This window comes from Oryctolagus cuniculus, chromosome 2, assembly GCF_964237555.1.
Source record: "Oryctolagus cuniculus chromosome 2, mOryCun1.1, whole genome shotgun sequence".
Lineage (NCBI taxonomy): Eukaryota > Metazoa > Chordata > Mammalia > Lagomorpha > Leporidae > Oryctolagus > Oryctolagus cuniculus.
The window spans coordinates 41,142,733-41,159,087 of record NC_091433.1 but is presented as its reverse complement, the minus strand read 5'-3'; the positions used below and the strand labels follow the sequence as shown (position 1 = coordinate 41,159,087).

Sequence of the window (16,355 nt, the reverse complement as noted above, 5' to 3'; positions counted from 1 at the left end):
GGCCATTCTTCATGGGACATTTCAGACCTAAAGGGGTGACATCGTGATAGACAAATGTGAAAAAGTCCATAGGCTACGAAATGCTATGCTAAAAATTAAAAATGTAATTTAAAGTGGTTACCCTATAAATAGATAGGATATGTGTAAATGTGGTTGAATTTCTTTTTAATGGAAGGAAATATTTGTTAGGCAGTAAGTTCCTTTATACAACTCTGTAATACAACTTAAAAACCCAGATATTACATCTTCTGTTTGGTAAATATTAACACCAACCGATAAGAAAGTGGCAGTCCTAGAAAATAGTTTCTTGGTTAAACGTGTTTTACTCAAATGTGCTTGTGTTCTATATAATTCTATGCGTTCTGTACAGTTCTCAACTTACTGTAATTAAGAATTGTTGAATGGGTTAGTCTGAGAGGGAAAGAAGAGAGATGAGGCAGTGGCGGCCCTAGTGAACAAGGCTACTCCTCCACAATGAGATCTAATTCATCCTTGCCTCCTATTGGACTGTAGCTCCTTTTCTGAAGATGATGACAGTGCCTCTGTATCTGAAGAGTCAGAAAATGAAAGCCTGCACACAAGGGGTTCCTTTGGAGATAACTCACACAGAAGGGAAGGACCACCGCAGAGGTGAGCGGTGCCCTCTATCCCTCAGAACCTGTTTTTAAACAGTTGCTTAGGTGCTAGGTCTTCTCCGTCCACAGTGTGGGCTGGTAAGTGCTCCTGCTATTCTGCACTATGCAGTCTTGGGGATAGCTTGCTTCCCGTGTTCCTGACTCATTCCCTCTCCTGGGACACTGCCTCTGCCTGGAGTTTATTCATGGGCTTGGGGTTCCAAGTCATACCCACTCTCGCTGATCATTTTCCTGGAGACCTGTGTCTGTCCTTTAGGACATTTATGGCCCAGCTCCTCTTCTTCCCTGCTCCTGTCTGATTCTTCTTTCTGGGTCCTGAGGCAATTATTCTCTGAAGCTCTGATCCCATTTGACCCTACTTCCAGGAAATAGAGCGCTAGGATGAGTAGCTGGAAGAGAAGTGCTGTCAATCCTTAGCAGGAAAAAAAAGCGGTTATGGAAACTTCAGACGTGGGGCTCTGAGGGTGTGCAGGAGTGTGGCACAGGTGTGGGTCACAGGCTCCTGTCCTATGGGACACAGTCACTTTTGGTTTATTTATTTACTTCCCCGTCCCCTCCCCCATCCCCCTGCTTTTTTTTTTCTTCTCACCAGCCACCTCCTGCCTTCCTGCTATTTTTATTCATCTTCTCTTGTCTTCTTTCTTATCCTCCCTGACAGTGTTAAGTCTCTGGGTAGGAGTTAGCATACCCAGGTTGCTTCCGTCAAGGCTAAAGAGGAAGCTAAATGTGAACCTTAATCAATAGGTATTTACTAACCACTTTGGTTTAAGGTACTTTATTTGGCAATTCAGGATTCACGGGGGAATCTGTATTTTCAAAAATCATCTGGGCAATCATTAGTAATGAGGCCGAAAAGAATTTGTTCAGACTGCCAGGGACATTCTGCAGCTTGTGACTGTTGTGATTTCACGCGGTGTTTTTCGTTCCCAGGCAGCAGTACTTGCCGGGTACCATGGCACTTTTCAACATTAACAACAGCAGTAACAAGGACCAGTAAGTATATGTAGTACAGAAAGCCAAAGCTTTACTTTTTAAAGAAATCCAGTAAAAAGGTTGGATAAACTTGTTATGGAACAGATTAGACGGGTTTTCAAAAAATGGAAAATGCATATTATAAAAAATATATAAATGGATTTCAAAATGTTTGTCCCAAGATAAACTTATCGTTTGATTCCATTTTCCAGGAATGGTTTGAAGTACCCTCACATTTGGTAAACTCAGTGGCAATGATATTCTGTTATTTTGTTGTTTGGTTATTTATAGATGAACAATGCGGCTACCCATATTAAAAGTACCTTTGTTAAGGCCGGCACAGCGGCTCAATAGGCTAATCCTCCACCTGCGGCGCCGGCACACCGGGTTCTAGTCCCGGTCGGGGCACCGGATTCTGTCCCGGTTGCCCCTCTTCCAGGCCAGCTCTCTGCTGTGGCCCGGGAAGGCAGTGGAGGATGGCCCAAGTGCTTGGGTCCTGCACCCGCATGGGGGACCAGGAGAAGCACATGGCTCCTGGCTTCGGATCAGCGCGGCGCGCCGGCTGCGGCGGCCATTGGAGGGTAAATCGATGGCAAAGGAAGACCTTTCTCTCTGTCTCTCTGTCTGTCTGTCTGTTTCTCTCTCTCTCTGTCTAACTCTGTCTGTCAAAAAGAAAAAAAAAAAAGAATATTGTACTACTATAGTTTTAATTATACTTTAAAAATTACTATATATGGATCAAGTGGTCATTTTTCTATTTAATTATTATTTATAGTCACTTTCTATTTTCCACTAAACGGGACTTTTTGCTTTTTATTTGTTAAGCTTCTTTTTCATTAAAGGATTATGCCTTTTTACTGTAATGTAAAATATGTTATCTCAAAAACTTTAAAAAAAGGCAAAGGAATAAGGGTGGGAGGGAAAGAGGGTAGAAAAGGAGGAGGTAGGAAGGAAATATCATTATATTCTTAGAATTGTATCTGCAAAGGAAATTGAATCTGTTAAAAACTAATTCAAAATTAAAATATAATTAAAATCCTAGTCCCTACCCCAGCCCTGCTCCCACAAAAAAACTTGAGAGAGGTTGGTCTGAGCCAATGCTTTCTAATTCAAGTTCCCAGGGAGACTGTCTCTGAGGTAGAGGTCTGTGTGCAGAGGTTTATTGAGCATGCTCTCAGGAACAATTTCTAGGAAGGAGCTGGGTGGGTGGAGGGGCAGGATTGGGTAGGGAATAGAACTGATATCCAATGTTGAGCTTCAGAACTTATAGGACAGCGTTTGGAGTTTTCCCATAAATAGGTAACAGGGCTGGGCCTTTGTGCCCATGCACAGTCATTGGCTAAGGGCTGGCCCTAGAAAGTGGGGGCATAAACGTGAGTGAGGTGGTTTCTATAAGCCAAGGCCAGCCAAGGGAGAGGGACAGCTATTCGCTGTCAGCAAGCACACTCCTGGCAGGTAGGGAATGAGTGCCTGGGTCCTGTGCTCTGCCGGATCCACACAGGGCATCACTCAGCTTTACTTTCTTCATTTAGAAAACTCACCTGGTGTGGAAAGACCTCCTCCAGGAACTCGACACCAAGCCCCATCTCCCTCCCCAGGCTTATCTCCCTCCTCTCAACATTAGATTTCCAATTCTGCAGGGTCATTCTTACGCACTAATTCCATTTGCACTCAGAATATCCCTCCGTTTAATAACCTGCCTCTTCTCAACTTTTACCCCTATTTAGAGGCCTAGGTTCAGATCTGTGACTGTCTCTCTTTAACAGCCTTCTCTGACTAGCCTAGTGGCAGTGAGACAGACTGTTCATTCACCCCCGAATAATGAATTTTTCCTGAGAACTCTTAGCTGACAAGGATAACAAATTGTGGCCCTAGGTCTGTCTGACTCCAGACTCCATTCTTCTGAAAGAGAAAGCTAATTGTAGAAAATTGTAGAAAAAGCCTCTAACCACATAATCTCTTCCCAAGAGGAAATTGTACATAGAAAAAGGTGGTCTTAAATCTAGTGAATGATTCTAATAATGGGAATTAGGATTCTACTATATTACTACAGAGCTTTTTGACTACTCAGGAAAATTTGAAAATCTCAAGAAAAGATTGATTAGCATCTTCTTGAAATTCATGATGCTTTTATTCAAGCATAAACATAAATGAGGTCAAGACATTTAAATTTTAAGTAACTTTTTTTATACATTGTCATTTTGGAAGCATACTTTTTTGGGTCTCTTGTTGCTAAATTTCTCTCATTGGGTTTATGCCTTTATTTATCTCCATTTTCTTCAGTTTTCCACGTCTATTAACCCAGGTATTTTTGTTTCTTTTATTAACTGGATAATTGTCCATTTCTGGCAGACATCTCCCCTAGGAGACTAGAGTACTGTGTTTCTAAGCACTGAGGCCTCTCTAGAAATGCAAGGCTGAGAATTCTTGCTCGGTGGAGAGGCAAGCAAATAAGAGTGGAAGTCAGAGTAAAATGTGATTATGTGACGGAGATATTGTTTCTTCTCTAGAGAACAAAAAGAAAAAAAGAAAAAGAAAAAAGAAAAGAAGAGGTAAGTTAGACTTTGGCACGAGTGACCCCAAGTTTTTCTACTTGTAATATTTTCATATTTTAATATTACAAACTCAACTTTTTCAGCAAATCAGATGATAAAAATGAAAATAAAAAGGATTCAGAGAAGAAAAAGAAGAAGGAAAAAGAGAAAGAGAAGAAAAAGAAAGAGGAGACAAAGAAAGAAAAGAAAGAAGAGTTAAGTATTTTTACTAGCATTCCAATTAGAAATGGATTTGTATTGAGTTTTAGTTGCAAGCCTAATTTCTCATGATGTGAAGTAAGAAAAAGCTTTATTGTAACAAGACCTTGTGTAAAGACTAAATATTTTGGAACATTTTAAAATAGACATTTAGTGGTAGATGTTTGGCCTGGTAGTTACAAAACTGGTTAAGATATCTGTGTCCCATATGGAGCCCCTGGATTTGAGTCCTGGCCCAGCTTCTGATTGCAGCTTTCTGAAGGTGGCATATGATAGCTCATGGAATTGGGTTCCTGCCATCTATGAAAGAGACCTGGATTAAGTTCCCAGTCTGTGATTTAGGCTGGCCCACCAAAGGTCAGTGTAGGCATTTGGAGAGTGAACCAGCAGGTGGAAGCTCTGTGTCTCTCTCTGCCTCTCAAATAATAAAAACAACCAAAAGTATAAGATAAACATTTAAACGAGTTCTTGCAAAATGTATATTAAAATTTTGTTATAATTTCCCTAAAATCAAGAGTTATTTCTCACCAATTATTTTCACTAGTATGGTAATTTTCTTCCCCAAGCATTGAGGAAGTAAAAGTTATCACTGGGAAATAGATTCCAAAGAAAATTGGATTCCTACCATATTACTATTAATTTTTAAAAACAAATAAAAATGTAATAAGCTTGTTAACTAAATACTGTATTCCAACTTGTTCAACCTACACAGATCCAATTTTTTAAATTTTATTTTGACTAATGAAAATTATATGGCAAATACTGCAAAGAAAAAAAGGCCTCATTGTAAAAGCCGTGACTAATTTTGAGAGCGGTATGAATGTCAACAAGATATCAGCCTCCTGAAGCATTATTTTTTAAGAAAGTTTATTTGTTAGGGCTGGCGTTTTGATGTAGCAGGTAATGCTGCTGCCTGAGATGCTGGTGTTCTATATGGGTGCTGGTTCGAGTCCCGGCTGCTCCACTTCCAATCCAGCTTTCTGCTGATGCACCTGGGAAAGCAGTGGAAGATGGTCAAAATGTTTGGACCACTGGGAGACCTGGAAGAAGCCCCTGCCATTGCAGCTATTTGAGGAGTGAACCAACAGGTGGAAGTGCTCTATCTCTCTGTAACTCTTTCAAATAAATAAAATAAATCTTAAAAAAATTTATTTATTTCTGGGGGAGGGAAAAAGAGACAGAGAAAAGGAGAGCACTCACAACTTCTGGATCAATCTCTAAATGCCTACAATGGCTGGGGGTTGAAGCCAAGAACTCAATCCAGATCTCCCATGTGGGTGGCAAGAACCCAGGTACTTGAACCATCACCTCTGCTTCTGAGGGTCCATATTAGAAGGAATGTGGAGTCGGGGGATTGAACCTAGGCACTCCAGTTTGGGACACTGGTGACCTGTTAGGACAAATATTTGTCCCAACTATTCTTTTTGAAACAAACATTTGAGAGCTAGGATTTCACAAGAGTTAGACCCAATGGCACATGTAATGCTCCTTTACTTTTTATTAAAGGGAAATTGTTTTCTGAATTTACTTAACATAATTCTTTTTTAATAAATATTTTTATTTATTTATTTGAGAGGTAGAGTTACATATAGAGAGTGGAAGAGACAGAGAGGGAGGTCCTCCATCCCAAATGGCCACAATGGTCAGAGGTGGACAGTTCTGAAGCCAGGAGCCAGGAGCTTCCTCCAGGTCTCCTATGTGAGTGCAGGGGCCCAAGCACTTGGGCCATCCTTTACTGCATTCCTAGGCCATAGCAGAGAGCTAGATTGGAAGAGGTACAGCTGGGACTAGAACAGGGGCACACATGGGATGCTGGTGTAACAAGCGGAGGCTTAGCTCACTAAGCCACAGTGCTGGCCCCAACATAATCCTTTTTCAGACATGAGATTCAATTATTTCTGCCTGTTTTGAAAGTTTTTGAAATTTGTGTGAGAAGAAAAGTTTTTAAAAATATTGGCTTGATACCAGAATATTAAAAAAAATTTCCATTTGACCATATTTTCTTCATTCCTATCTCTTACTCTCTATTGCCTCTCTTAAAGAATCCTTTATATATGCTTATATTCTTATTAGGGCTTCGTATTATATAGTGTCAGAATATCCTTCTTTCCCTACAGATGAGAAAGAAGCCATGAGTTCTCCCTCACAGTGTAGTTCCTGGTGACTTTGTACTTGATGAGGAGTGGCAAAATCACTATCCTACCACCCACAACCTTCCAAAGGGTCTATGGAGTAGTTACAGTTTTTTGTGATCTATGCTGTCATTCTCTGTCAGTGCCTAGGGCATAGAAGTGCTGCTGCCTTGTAGGAACCCTAGGGCTTTTGTGAAAGTTTAACACAGTTGAATGTAGAACTGGTCATTTAATTGTCCCTTCACTCACCAATGTCTTATGGCTCATGCACTTATGCCATGCTAATCTTCCCACTGCAGAGTGAGCTTATCCAGTTTACTTCTGTGTCATTAATTGTGGGTAGCAGTCATCATCATATTTGATATGGTATAAAAAATTTTTGTCTCTTGGTAACCTTCCTTTTTATTTCTAATTGCTGCTAGGGAGAAGAAAGAAGTCATGATTATTGATCCCTCAGGAAACACATATTACAACTGGCTGTTTTGTATCACTTTACCTGTGATGTACAACTGGACTATGATTATTGCAAGGTATCTATTTGTTTGTGGATATCATCCCTACTTTTTAGTTTCCAAGTTATTAAAAATTTTGAACCATAGCTCTTCAGAACATACCTCACATCTCTATCACAGATTATAAAGAGCAGTTAAGTTATTCTCAGTGTGTTTTCCTGAGGTCAAGAAGAGATATCTTTTTTTAAATTTATTTTATTTATTTGAAAGACAGAGTTACAGAGAGAGTTAGAGAAAGAGAAAGGTCTTCCATCCACTGGTTCACTCCCCAAATGGCCGCAACAGCCAGAGCTTCTTCCAGGTCTCCCACGTGGGTGCGGGGGCCCAAGGATTTGGGCCATCTTCTACTACTTTCCCAGGTCATAGCAGAAAGCTGAATAGGAAGTAGAGCAGCTGGGACTAGAACCGGCGCCCATATAGGATGCTGGCACTTTAGGCCAGAGCTTTAACCTGCTGTGCCACAGCGCTGGCCCCAAAGAGATGTCTTAATTCTTTGTATACTTGGATCTTCAGTATTGGGAGGAAGGGGGAGCAGGAGGGGGAATACATTAAAAGTTTTTATTGTTCATATAATTAAAGTATAGGCAGATACTTTGTGTTTTCTTCAGCCTACAACAAAAAATGCTGATAATATAGGAGAAGATCAAGGATTTGGTATCTTTTAGATTGTAAACATCTCAGTTACCTAATACCAAGTACAATTTCCTGAAGTGCTTTGGGTACAGATAGTTAATATGAACTTGGTGATTAATGTGTTTCATCCAACATATTCTGGCTTTAGCTTGTGGCCATTTATTCTTAGTTCATGTTTTTATAAAGCCAACTGGTATAATGGGAAAGAATGTTAGAATTCAGAAGTATGAATAAATAAAAACCAACTATTCAGAGAAAGATTTGGGAAAGCCAAGATTGAGGAACTGAATTCTTTTTGTTTCTTGTAAGGAAAAAAAACCCACTGTTTCTTAACAGAAAAGACAAGGGCTATAAACAACCATCAAATCTCAAGTGTCGATTTCACTCCTATGCATCACTTTTTTTTGTACTCTATTAATTATGACAGATCAGAGAAAACATATAGTCTTTGTCTTCTTGAGACTGGTTTATTTCTCTAAATATAATGGTTTCCAGTTGCATCCATTTTGTTGCAAAAGACAGAATTTCATTCTTTTCTATGGCTGAGTAGTATTATATATATATATATATATATATATATATATATATCTCACAATTTCTTTATACAGTCATCAGTTGATGGGCATCTGGGTTGATTCCATATCTTAGCTATTGTGAATTGAGCTGCAATAAACATGAGGTTACAGGTATATCTTTCATATGCTGATCTCATTTCCCTTGAGTAAATTCCCAGGAGTGGCTGACTGAATTAAATGGTGTATCTCTGTTCAGCTTTCTGAGATATCTCCATACTGTCTTCCACAATGGCTGTACTAGTTTACATTACCACCAAGGGTGTAAACATCTCAGTTACCTAAAAAAGCATACCTTTTCCCCCACATCCTCGTCAGCACTTGTTGATTTCTGTATGTGAGCCATTTTAACTGGGATGAGGAGAAACTACATTGTAGGTTTGATTTGCATTTCCCTGATGGCTAGTGATGCTGAGCAATTTTTCATGTGTCTGCTGGCCATCTTAATTTCCTCTTTTGAAAAATGCCTGTTCAAGACCTTTGCCCATTTCTTAACTGGATTATTTATTTTGTTGTTGAGTTTCTTAAGCTCTTCATAGATTCTGGATATTAATCCTTTATCAGTTGCATAGTTTGCAAATATTGTCTTCTTTGCTGAGTGTTTCCTTTGCAGTGCAGAATCTTCTTAGCTTGATGTAATCCCATTTGTCTATTTTGGGTTTGATTGCCTGTGCTTCTAGGTTCTTTTCCAAGAAGTTTTTGCCTATGCTAATATCTTGCACAGTTTCCCCAATGTTCTATTCTAGTAATTTAGTTATATCAGGTTGTAGATTTAGGTTCTTGATCCACTGTGAGTTGATTTTTGTATAAAGTGTAAGGTAGGGGACTTGTTTCATGCTTACTTTTTTTTTTTTTTTTTTTTTTTTGACAGGCAGAGTGGACAATGAGAGAGAGAGAGACAGAGAGAAAGGTCTTCCTTTGCCATTGGTTCACCCTCCAGTGGCCGCTGTGGCTGGCGCGCCTGTGGCTGGCGCACTGCGCTGATCCGATGGCAGGAGCCAGGTACTTCTCCTGGTCTCCCATGGGGTGCAGGGCCCAAGCACTTGGGCCATCCTCCACTGCACTCCCTGGCCACAGCAGAGAGCTGGCCTGGAAGAGGGGCAACCGGGACAGAATCCGGCGTCCCAACTGGGACTAGAACCCGGTGTGCCGGCGCCGCAAGGCAGAGGATTAGCCTAGTGAGCCGTGGCGCCGGCCTCATGCTTATTTTTAAGACTTGAACTCTGTCTCTCCATTCTCTCCTGGCCTGTCAGGTTTCTGAAGAGAAATCAGCTGTGAGTCTATTTGGAGATCCTCTGAATGTAATTTGGCATTTCTCTTATGCACACTTTAGAATTTTTATGTTTTACTGTTGAAAGTTTGACTATAAAGTGTTGTGGTGAAGATCTTTTCTGGTCATATCTATTACAAGTTCTGTGTGACTCATGTATTTGGAAGTCTTTTTTTTTCTCCAATTTAAGAAAGTTTTCTGTAATTTTTCCACTGAATAGGCCCTGTAATCCATTATCTCTTTCCACACCTACAAGAGCTTGTAATACCCATATGTTGGGTCATTTGATAGTATCCAATAAATCTATAACAGTATTTTTAATTTTTATAATTTCTTCTTCATTTTTTTTTTGGTCTGAGTGATGTGTTTCCAAATATTTGCACTCTATCTCAGGTGTTCTTTCTTCTGCCTCACCAAGTCTGTTGTTAAGGCTTCCCACTGCATTTTTTATTTGACATATTGAATTCTTCATTTCTAATATTTCAGTTTGATTTCTCTTCAAAATCTCAATCTCATGGGAAAATTTTTCCTCCACGTCACGTATGAATTTGTTTAACTCATGAATTTGCTCCTCATTGCTTTTGAGCAATTCTATGATCACTCTTTTGAATTCCATTTCAGGGGTTTCATCAGTCTCTTCATCTTCACATTCTAATATTGAAGGGTTGTTGTGTCCCTTTGTGGGAGTCATGTTGTCTTCCTTATTTTTGTTTCTTGAACTTCTGCATTTAATCTTAGGCATTTGTGGAAATAATTGTTGGTTTTCTCTGATGGATTTTTTTTTTTTAAAAAGATCTTACTTACTACTTGAAAGAATTACAGAGAGATGAAGAGACAGAGAGAGAGGTCTTCCATCCACCGGTTCACTCCCCAGATGGCCGCAATGGCTGGAGCTGAGCTGATCCAAAGCCAGGAGACAGGAGCTTTCTCTGAGTCTCCCACATGGGTGCAGATACCCAAGCACTTGAGTCTTACTCCACTGTTTTCCCAGGCACATTAGCAGGGAGCTAGATCAGAAGTGGAGCAGCTAGGACTTGAACTGGTACCCATATGGGATACTGTCACTGCAGGCTGGGGTTTTAACTGACTGTGCCACAGTGCCAGCCCCGCTCTGATAGATTTTATCTTTGAACTGTGCCTCTGTGGCTTGGTGTAGTGTTTGATCTTTCATTGAATACCCAGAGGTGTGTTCTGGGTATGGCCAGAGAGCTCTGGTCAGTGCTCCAGTGTGGGGCGAGTATCCAGGGTGACACCCAAGTTGGGTGTGATAGATCTCCTCTAGGCACCTGCGCTGCCACGTGAACCACAGAAAGGATCTGTGTAGTTGTCAGTGTGAGGAGGGGTCCCTGTGCAGGGACCCACCCCAGGCAGTCAGGGAGTTCTGAGCCTCTGGTGCCACAGTGATTGCCCAGAGACCCGACTTCACCTGTGCCATATCGTGCAGTCAGAGTTCCCACCATTGTAGCACTCAAGCCTCCCATAATCATGGGATGCAGAGGATCGGCTCTGCCTACTAGCCTGTCCAATCCACAGGGACAGCAGACATATTCCTAGAGCCAGCTTCCTGTGGGTGCTGTGCCTTGGCAGTTTGAGCCCCAGAGCCTGGGATATGTTGAGAGGATGGGGGTCCCTCACAATCCTATGTGGGTGTACAGCCGCCTATCAACCCTCCCAGCCAGACTTAAAGCCAGTTGGGAACACAGATTTTTCCCTCTGCTAAAATCCCTTTTGCAAGAGGGAGAGCTGCTGCAGCCTCTACTTGTGTCAAAATGGTGCCTTCTCCCCACCAGTTGTGGGTGCCCTTGCGGGATGATAGGGAGAAAGAAATGTGCTTTTCTTTCGCTGGGGTAGGCAGGTACTCTGACCCCCTCCACCCCGTTAGGGCTTCAGGCTGGACTTGAAGACAGTGTGGTCCACAAGGCTCTCCCTCTGGTAATATCACCTGTGGCACAGGCTGCCGCAGTCTGCTCTCAGTTGGCTCTCCAAAGCTGGCGTACCCTCCAGCTTTCAGCTGCGGGGTTGTGTATGGTGGCCGCACTCATGGCTGCGTGTCTGCGCCTTCCATCCTGATCCACAGCGCCCCTCTTCCTTCTGTTGAATTTCCACTGCAGATTTCTCTCCAACTCTCCCCGGGAATGTACTTCCTCAACGTTTCTTCTGCTATTTTTCTGTCCGAAATGAATTCCAAGGATGCTTGCTAGCCTTAGTTTGTTGTATTTTTCATCTGATAGAAATTATACCAAGAGGACTTTTACTTAAATCGAGCCCCATTTCATTTTATTTATTCCCTTTTTCCTTTACAGAGCCTGTTTTGATGAACTTCAATCTGATTACCTAGAATATTGGCTCATTTGTGACTACTTGTCAGATATAGTCTATCTTGTTGACATGTTTGTACGAACACGGACAGGTAAATATGTTCAGCTTTGATATTTTAAAATTTCTTGCTTTTATCTCCATCATATAATTTGAAATTTTCAAATTCAAGTGTTCTTCAAAATAGGTTCAGAAAAACCCATGAGTGGGCTTGGGCCACTTTATTCAGAAGAACGTTACTAGGCAACCTTGAGAATGTGGGTCGGTGGTTTTCCTCCGTTACCCTGCTCCCTAGGTACATGCTAAGCGACAGAAATAGCAAGTTCAGGAATATTCTGCCAGCTCTGTGGGGAAAGGGTAATTGCTACCTAATAGGAAGATATCTTAAAGAGGTCTGGGGGAAAATGTCATTGTATCCAGCAGAACCAAACTAGGAATTTTAAAAGAAAACACTCTTAAGTTAACTTAGTGGCTCCTGGGATGGCATTAATTATCCAGGGAGAAGCATTTGATAGCATCCTATTTGAGGTATTCTTATTAAGTAGTTATAACCTCATAGTTTCTACACAGTTGTACTTGTGTCAATAAGACTAGTGCACACAAAGTAGGAACATTTTTTTTTTTTTTAAGAATCATTGTGTGAAATCCAAACTTTCTCTAAACGTTAGTGCTCTGGAGAAATGCTCTAGGGGCAGTGCCCTCTTTGCAGCTTTGATAGCTAGCAAGCGAGGAGGGGAAGCAAATTCTTCCCCTAACATCATGTATCTGAGTGATAAATTTCTGGGTTCAAAACCCAAGGCTCATGGTGACCGTGCAGAAGGGAAATCCCAGGTGAATAATAAAGACTGGGGTAAAGGAAATAGATGTACTTATGCTTCACATTGAAGGGGTAAACATTGATATGAAAAATAGGCAGCAGGATATGCACCAAAGAATTCTGCAACGCCAGGTGTGTATCCTGGTGTTAACTCAATTCTGACACTAGCCCAAGGTAGTACAGACTTCACAGGTTAAGGACTCATTGACACAAGGCCATTCCTCACTTCAGATGCAATCATAAGCCCCAGACTGTGACCTGGGCTTCTGACAGTCTGTCTATAAATCAGTGTTCCCACAACACCTTCCTCAGGTTCAGTAATTTGCTGCCATGGCTCATAGAACTCAGGGAAGCACATTTCTCAGTGTATTGTATTAATAAAGGGTTAATAAAGGATATAGAAGATTACTCAGATGAAGAGATGCACGCATAGGACAAAGTCTAGAAGGGACATGAGAGCAGGAGCTATGTCCCTGTGGAATTCAGGTGCTCAGCACCTTCCTGGCATGTGGATGTTTGCCAGCCTAAAAACTCTCCCAGCCCCATAGTTCAGGGATTTTTAGAGAAGGCTTCATCACGTAGACATCATAGACTCTTGACTCAATATCCTGCCCCATCTCCTAAGGATTGGTTGAAGGTTCCTAGCTTCTACCTATGGCTTAGTCTTTCTAAGACTAGCCTCCATCCAGGAGTCCACCAAGAGTGGCCTCATTGGAGCAAAAGACACTCTTATAACCCGGGAAACTGCAGGGGATTAGGAGCTCTGTGTCAGGGATTGTGGTCAAAGGTCAGACATTAGAACAAAACCTGCACCTAGTACCCATAACGTTTGGAAAACTGAAGATTTTAAGAGCTCTGTCCTGGAAAATTAGTACAGAGGCCTTCTTGATACATGTATATCACAGGATCACGTGATCAGTATTCCACCGAAGGAATGGCTTCACCTGTCTGGGGATGCTGGCTGTGCACAGATTTGAATAGACACACAAGACTTTGCAATAGATCCGTGTATGCATACAAACTTCTCATTTTTACACTTCCAAAGTTTTATTTTTTATCTTTTTTTTTTAAAAATTTGACAGGTAGAGTTATAAACAGTGAGAAAGAGAGACAGAGATAAAGGTCTTCCTTCCATTGGTTCACCTCCCCCCACCCCAAATGGCCGCTACGGCCAGCGCTGTGCCGATCCAAAGCCAGGAGCCAGGTGCTTCCTCCTGGTCTTCCACGTGGGTGCAGGCGCTCAAGCACTTGGGCCATCCTCCACTGCCCTCCCAGGCCACAGCAGAGAGCTGGACTGGAAGAGGAGCAACCGGGACTAGAACCTGGTGCCCCTATGGGATGCTGGCACCGCAGGCGGAGGATTAACCAAGTGAGCCATGGTGCCAGCCCCTACTTTCTATTTCTACCACAGAATATTTTCCCAGTCTTATGTTGGTTGGTACTAATATCTTATTACACTGCTAACATCATACTTAGTGAAAATAAATTCTTGGTTTGAACTCAACAAAGTTAATTGAGAATTGTTTTAGAGAAGTTCATAATGACATTAAAACGAGAATCGTTAGATTGATTTTTTTCCTTGTGTTTTAGGTTACCTAGAACAAGGACTGCTGGTGAAGGAAGAGCGCAAACTCATAGAAAAATATAAATCGAATTTGCAGTTTAAACTTGATGTTCTGTCAGTGGTACCAACTGATCTGCTGTATTTTAAGTTGGGGTGGAACTATCCAGAAATCAGATTAAACAGGCTGTTAAGGATCTCTCGTATGTTTGAGTTCTTTCAGAGAACAGAAACGAGGACAAACTACCCAAACATCTTCAGAATTTCTAATCTTGTCATGTATATTGTCATCATTATCCACTGGAATGCATGTGTGTACTACTCTATTTCGAAAGCTATTGGATTTGGAAATGATGCATGGGTATACCCTGACGTTAATGATCCTGAATTTGGTCGTTTGGCTAGAAAATATGTCTACAGTCTGTATTGGTCTACACTGACTCTGACTACCATTGGTGAAACACCACCTCCTGTGCTGGATTCTGAGTATGTCTTTGTGGTGGTTGACTTCTTAATTGGAGTGTTAATTTTTGCTACCATTGTTGGTAATATAGGTTCTATGATTTCCAACATGAACGCAGCTAGGGCAGAATTTCAGGCAAGAGTCGACGCTATCAAGCAATACATGAATTTCCGCAACGTAAGCAAGGATATGGAAAAGAGAGTTATTAAGTGGTTTGACTATCTGTGGACCAACAAAAAGACAGTTGATGAAAAAGAAGTCTTGAAGTATCTACCTGATAAACTGAGAGCAGAAATCGCCATCAATGTTCACTTAGACACATTAAAAAAGGTGCGCATTTTTGCTGACTGTGAAGCAGGTCTGTTGGTGGAATTGGTCTTGAAGTTACAGCCCCAAGTCTATAGTCCTGGAGATTATATTTGCAAGAAAGGGGATATTGGACGAGAGATGTACATCATCAAGGAAGGCAAACTCGCTGTGGTGGCAGATGATGGAATCACTCAGTTTGTGGTGCTGAGTGATGGCAGCTACTTTGGTGAGATCAGCATTCTTAACATTAAAGGCAGCAAAGCTGGCAATCGAAGAACAGCCAATATTAAAAGTATTGGCTATTCAGACCTGTTCTGTCTCTCAAAAGATGACCTCATGGAGGCTCTAACTGAGTACCCGGATGCCAAAAAAATGCTGGAAGAGAAAGGGAAGCAGATCTTGATGAAGGACGGCCTGCTGGATGTGAACATTGCAAACGCTGGCAGTGACCCTAAAGATCTCGAAGAGAAGGTTGCTCGAATGGAGGGCTCGGTAGATCTCATGCAAACGAGGTTTGCCCGGATCCTGGCTGAGTATGAGTCCATGCAGCGGAAACTGAAGCAAAGATTGACCAAGGTGGAGAAATTTCTGAAACCACTTATTGAGACAGAATTTTCATCTCTTGAAGGAGCTGGAGTAGAAAGTGGGCCCACAGACTCTACACAGGATTGAAGAGCTTGTCACTGACAGGGCTATGTCTCATTATCCTTTTAATCATGTGAGTAAAGTTTACTGTCATTTGGAAGAAGATGAAGACACAGCTAGGAATTTTTCTCAAAAGCAGCATGTGCTTTGGTGCACTGCACAAGGCCTACACACTCTCTGTGGGGTACTGGAATGCAAGAACAATCCTATTGTGGGATTTTTCATAATGGATATGGGAAAAGATATAACTGATCAATCTGTCTGCATCTGTATCTTCCAATTTTTCCACATGTTCCTTGTATGCAATAATCTTTATAAAAGCACAAGTATATCTCACCTTCAGACTATTTGCACTGTTGAGGACTAAGATATATTAAGACTAACAGGGAACTATCATGTACGTTGTGTTTGGATACAATCTTAAAAAGAATTAGAATACAATAAAGTAAACATGATTATGCAACTATTGGAAATGTGGTTTATTTGAGTACTTAGTAGGGAGTTCATGGTCTTGTAGAGCTTCAGGGTCACCTTAAGGACATAACCATTGTTTTAATGTAGGACTCAGGGAGAGTGGGAGAAACAGCTTATGAAGAATTGATAAATCAGACTTTACTATATGACTTGTACACATACACATAAAGACTGAAGTGTGTAAAATTGAACACTGAAAAATTATAAAATGGTGTACAATCCCTTTGGTTACATTTTTTAGATTCTCTGATACTTAGAGTAGCTACTCTCCTGTTTCTGCCTGGCCAGCAG

General features: G+C 41.3%; 1 protein-coding gene across 3 annotated transcripts in view; it reads left to right on the top strand.

The window, feature by feature from the left end:
• Positions 1–16,064, top strand: part of CNGA1 (cyclic nucleotide gated channel subunit alpha 1) — a 50,352-nt gene extending 34,288 nt beyond the window's left edge. For all 3 annotated transcript variants that reach the window (XM_070069644.1, XM_070069646.1, XM_008248606.4), the window contains 7 exons: positions 514–630; positions 1,566–1,628; positions 4,118–4,159; positions 4,246–4,356; positions 6,915–7,022; positions 11,783–11,889; positions 14,203–16,064. In XM_070069644.1, coding sequence (XP_069925745.1) covers positions 514–630; positions 1,566–1,628; positions 4,118–4,159; positions 4,246–4,356; positions 6,915–7,022; positions 11,783–11,889; positions 14,203–15,617 — 1,963 coding nt within the window. In that variant the 3' untranslated portion in view covers positions 15,618–16,064. The remainder of the gene's footprint in view (positions 1–513; positions 631–1,565; positions 1,629–4,117; positions 4,160–4,245; positions 4,357–6,914; positions 7,023–11,782; positions 11,890–14,202) is intronic.
• Positions 16,065–16,355: the final 291 nt, after the last annotated feature.